General features: G+C 37.5%; 1 protein-coding gene across 1 annotated transcript; it reads left to right on the forward strand.

The window, feature by feature from the left end:
* Window positions 1–247: 247 nt before the first annotated feature.
* LOC130845627 (olfactory receptor 13C3) lies at window positions 248–1,237 on the forward strand. The gene has a single exon (XM_057723123.1). It carries the CDS (start codon window positions 284–286, stop codon window positions 1,235–1,237), a length of 954 nt encoding a protein of 317 aa, XP_057579106.1. The 5' UTR covers window positions 248–283.
* The last annotated feature ends 3,810 nt before the right edge of the window (window positions 1,238–5,047 follow it).

Genomic DNA, 5,047 nt, shown 5'->3' on the forward strand with positions numbered 1-5,047 from the left:
GTTTTACACTTCGTTCCAAAACAGCGATCTCAGCCTTGGAGTCATAGGAGGTGCACTAAGGAATAGAGCCAAAAAAAGACACCCCACATCCAGAGACAAAGGAGAAGTTGCTGGTGTTGGAGGGTTTCCTGCAGAGGTGGGAGGCAGCTGTGGCTCACTGCAGAGAGAGGGACACTGGCAGCAGGGATTCTGGGAAGTGCTCATTGGCTTGAGCCCCTCCAGAGTATCAGCAGTAATTATATTTTATATTAGATCTTCCTTTGACATCCTGAAACCAGATGACATGGATAAAATTAACCAGACATTTCTGCTAGAATTTCTTCTTCTGGGTCTTTCTGGTTACCCAAAGATTGAGATTGCTTACTATGTTCTAATTCTAATTATGTATCTAGTGATTCTAATTGGCAACAGTGTTCTGATCATAGCAAGCATCTCTGATTCCCATCTTCACACCCTCATGTACTTCTTTCTGGGAAACCTCTCTTTTCTGGATATCTGCTATACATCTTCCTCTGTTCCCTCAACTTTGGTGAGCTTAATCTCAAAGAAAAGGAACATTTCCTTCTCCGGATGTGCAGTGCAGATGTTCTTAGGATTTGCAATGGGATCAACAGAATGTTTGCTCCTTGGCATGATGGCTTTTGACCGCTACGTGGCCATCTGTAACCCTCTGAGATACCCTGTCATCATGAGCAAGGTGGTGTATGTACTAATGGCTTCTGTGTCATGGCTCTCTGGCGGAATCAACTCAATAGTACAAACATCTCTTGCCATGCGATTGCCTTTCTGTAAGAATAATGTTATCAATCACTTCACATGTGAAATATTAGCTGTTCTCAAGCTAGCTTGTGCTGATATATCCCTAAATATTATCACCATGACAATATCAAATGTGGCATTTCTAGTTCTCCCACTGCTGATCATTTTTTTCTCCTACATGTTCATCCTCTACACCATCTTGAGAATGAACTCAGCCACAGGGAGACGCAAGGCCTTTTCCACCTGTTCAGCACATCTGGCTGTGGTAATTATATTTTATGGTACCATCTTGTTTATGTACGCCAAACCCAAGTCTCAAGAACTCCCTGGAGAAAACAACTTGCAAACTTCTGACAAGCTCATTTCCCTGTTTTATGGTGTAGTGACACCTATGATAAATCCTATGATCTATAGCTTGAGGAATAAGGATGTGAAAGCTGCTGTAAAATATTTGCTAAACCAAAAACCTATCCAATAAGTATTTCAGAAAATGTAGATCTTTGTGTAATAGGCACACATGTGGACTTTTAGCTAAATCAGTAAGAATCTTCTTTGGGGAAACCATGGTTGAGGAGAGATATTTTTATTCTTCCCTTTACTAGCCTTACTCAGGTAGAATTACTGAGAACTATAGTTTGCTGTAAACTCAGCTTCCAATGTTTTCAGATCTCTCAAGTACGATGAATTTCATTAACATCTCATCTCTGGTGATATCTGAAATGAGTGTTTCTGGTGTACCATATAGAAATGTAGTGGGAAAAAGTTACACATAACTTTGGAGATAGAGTGGCAAGAGTACAAAATCTGCAATTCCACAAACTACCTAAATGACATTGGATAGTCTGTTCTTTGTAAATCATAGACTTGTATTAAGGAAAGAGATAAAACCAGGTCCCAGTGTCATTATAGTTTCAATAAGCTGGAGAAAGCACCTAGCATAGCACCAACTTCATAGTAGCCTAAAATTTCAGAATTAAAGCTAAGACTCCAATTGAGGACTAAAAGTTACTACTGAGCACCTCTTTTAGCCCAAGCTAATACTTATGAGAGCTATATATCTCCCTCTAAAAGTCACTCTGTTAATATAAGTCACACCCTCCTTGCCCCTCCCTCCATACCTACATCAAGAGAAGTTCCAGCCAGAAGAAGAAAGAATCAAGGGAGCGTTCTGCCTTAAATGGAGTGTACAGTGCTTGGTGGGAGGTGTTGCACTACTGTCCCTGGGGAAGAGTGGGAATGTTGTTGGTTCTAATCCAAGCCAAGTGAGAGGGTGCTACAAAAGAGCTCTTAAGATTTTGGGTGCTTGCAAAGAAAGAGAGTCTGGCTTCTGGCTTGATGAGTGGAGGCCTGTTGAGCTCTTGAGGCTGCAGACCAGAAGAGGAGCTAGTGTAGAAGAGAAAGGAAGGTGGATATTCTATACCAAAAAATAAACAACATTTCAAATCTTCCTGAGATGTTCTTACAGGCTCAGAAGTGATAAAATCCGTGATTGGAAAAATTAAATCTGTTCTTGTCATTCTTTAATGAGTTGAAACTCCTTAGTAAATCTGTTACATTTTTTTTTTCTTTTTCTGTGGAGTCCTTGTCTAGAAGCCCAGTGCCTAGCATAGCTTGTCTTTGGGCCACACCATCCAGCTTTCCCATGGTCTCTTAGCTCATTAAGATAGCTGGGGTTTGACCTCATTTTCCTACCCAATTTTCCTTTTTCCTATTTGTTTTTAGAGCCACATGATCCCATGTCTCCTACTCAGAGGCTTCATTCTGTGCCAATCTACTTCCTTCAAGTTGACCCAGGTTTCTACCTAAATGATCTGGTCACTAAATTCTGCTCTTCTGCCACTGTCCCTCCAGAATGAGTGCTGTCACTGCAAAAAAACCTCCAGCTGCTGTTCTCTCTCCTCTGGGTTGGATCATATTGGTGCTGCTTTTGATTCAGAAAGGCATGTACCAGACCCTGTTACTGACAGCTTTGGAACTTCTAGTGCTTCTCCTCCACCTTCTCACTAGAGGCCCTGCATTTGTATCTGATCTGTGCTTAGTTCTCTTTAACTTTTGATCTATGACAATGTTTTAGACATGTAAAAATATTTATATTGTTTTAACCAACACCTTTGCACCTTAATTTTTAATTTTTTCCCATAATACCAAGAGTGTCAACATCTAATATGCAGGCTTATATCAAGTTGAACTCTTCACCTGATAAAATAAATATTGCATAGGTATATAAAAGTGGATGCTATAGGGCTTTGATAAAACAAGCATACTCATGTTACTCAATGATCAGAAAATTAACAGATTTGATAATAAATTGCTTTCCCTGGAAAAGTCAAGAAGTCTCCAATAGAGTATTAGGTGTATTATTTTCTTACTAATAAATAATTTTTTAATTAAAACATACCAAAAAGTATAAAAGATTGTCACTATGGTCATCTCCTAAAGCTACCATTCAAAATATTTCTTCTAGTAACTAGGAGTCATACATTCAACATGTTTGTATTTTGACTTATCACTTAATATACTATAAACAAAGGGTAAAGTTTTATTTTTAATGTATAACACCTATGGTTTCAGAGGATGCATTTTAAGAAGTGAATTTAATAGAGAAGATGGTATGAACATTTTCAATTTCTAGCTAAATTACCTCTACCTACCCTTAATACCATTGTAAGTTTCCCAAATATGTTTACAGCTCTGTTTACATGCATACATACATACATTTATATCCCTACTTATCTATATATACACACACACGTATTTTTTCTTTAAAATGTACTTTTAGAAATATTAATTTTCAGATACTTAAAAGAGCAAGAGTAATTTAACGAAGTTCCATATACCATTTACATGGCTTAAAAAATTACCAACACATGGTCAACCTTCTTTCATCTTTATCTATCTTCTTCATTCAGATTATTTTGAAATAAATCTTAGGCATAATTACATCATTTTATCTATCAACTATTTATCATCTATCTATAACTATCTATATATCTAGTATATATTTATAGATGCATAGGTGTAATGTGTAGACATACACTAAGTGGCAAAAATCCAAGTGCCACTATTCACCTGGTAGTCTATGAGAATGCACCTCTTGGAGCACATAAACTATGATATAAATAACTCTGTCTCCAGTTTACCAACAGGACAGTGCTGGGCAATGACTGTAAGTCACTGAAAGGGCACAGAAGCCATGTAAAAGACAATATTTCTCAATCCAGTGGATTGTTGCCATGAGATAATACAGGTTGTATAATAACTGACTTTCTAATTTCAAGGGACTCCAGTTTTTAAAATTAAACACCATAGCACTTACCTAGGTCGGACATTTTACAGAACACACAAGGATTCAAAGTGTACACTTATGCAAGGCTAAAGCCTTCCTATAACAGTACAGGATATGGTCCTGCAGGAGGAAGTAATTTCAGGCTAAGAAGGAGAGTTCTGAAACTTCAGTCGTACCTGCTACTCCAATTTTGAGCACTGTCTCTTAGAATATTTCAGTCAGTGTTTGTTTATACACCTGGCATATTGCCATTAACCATTTATTGAGTTTGAGTACATATTTTGGACCTAAAATGTTTATTTCTCCAGGATACTACCATACAGATAGCAGTAACTTTCAAATATACATTAGCTATAGCCTGCCAAAGAGCTTCCCATAGGCTCCCTTTATTTCAGCAATCACTTTCCCTTCTTTCTACCTTTCATTAATTTTTACGCCGATTATCCTCACTGGGGAAGAACTGTTAGCTTCAGCAAGAGGACTGAGCCATAAAGCTAGAAGCAATTTAAATATGGTCAATGATCTCCCCCTTTATCTTTTCTGTTATGTAGTATAAGATTGGATAAATACAAGCATATTGGCTTGCCTCATTGACTGGGTGAGAGAAGTAGAAACTATTAATCCCATTTCTAAAAGGGTAAAATAAAGAATGATCTGTATTATTTTAGGAATGTGGGCACTAGTACCTAGATGTGTTGTCATGGTATCATGTTCAGCAACTGATTCATGTCCCATTAACACAGGATCAGGCAAAGAAAAAGAAAATTTTTAGAGATATAGAAGTTTCTATAAGTGGCTGTAGCATTCCCACGATTTTCCCCATGTCTTCCCCCAAAACATCTCAGCAATATGGCCAATAGTGATCTCCCTTTAAGTCCACAAATATTATGTTTTAACACACATTCATTCAACCTTGAAAACCATCTTTTTAGTCTATCATCCTCCAATTTTGTAAAAGCAGGGTTTAAATTATGTTTCAATTTTCATTAGTCCACACTTTGT

The sequence above is a fragment of the Hippopotamus amphibius genome, chromosome 2 (genome assembly GCF_030028045.1).
Source record: "Hippopotamus amphibius kiboko isolate mHipAmp2 chromosome 2, mHipAmp2.hap2, whole genome shotgun sequence".
NCBI lineage: Eukaryota > Metazoa > Chordata > Mammalia > Artiodactyla > Hippopotamidae > Hippopotamus > Hippopotamus amphibius.

Excerpts from the sequence above, each read along its gene's own strand:
- LOC130845627 (XM_057723123.1), top strand. The coding sequence starts at position 284 with ATGGATAAAATTAACCAGACATTTCTGCTAGAATTTCTTCTTCTGGGT.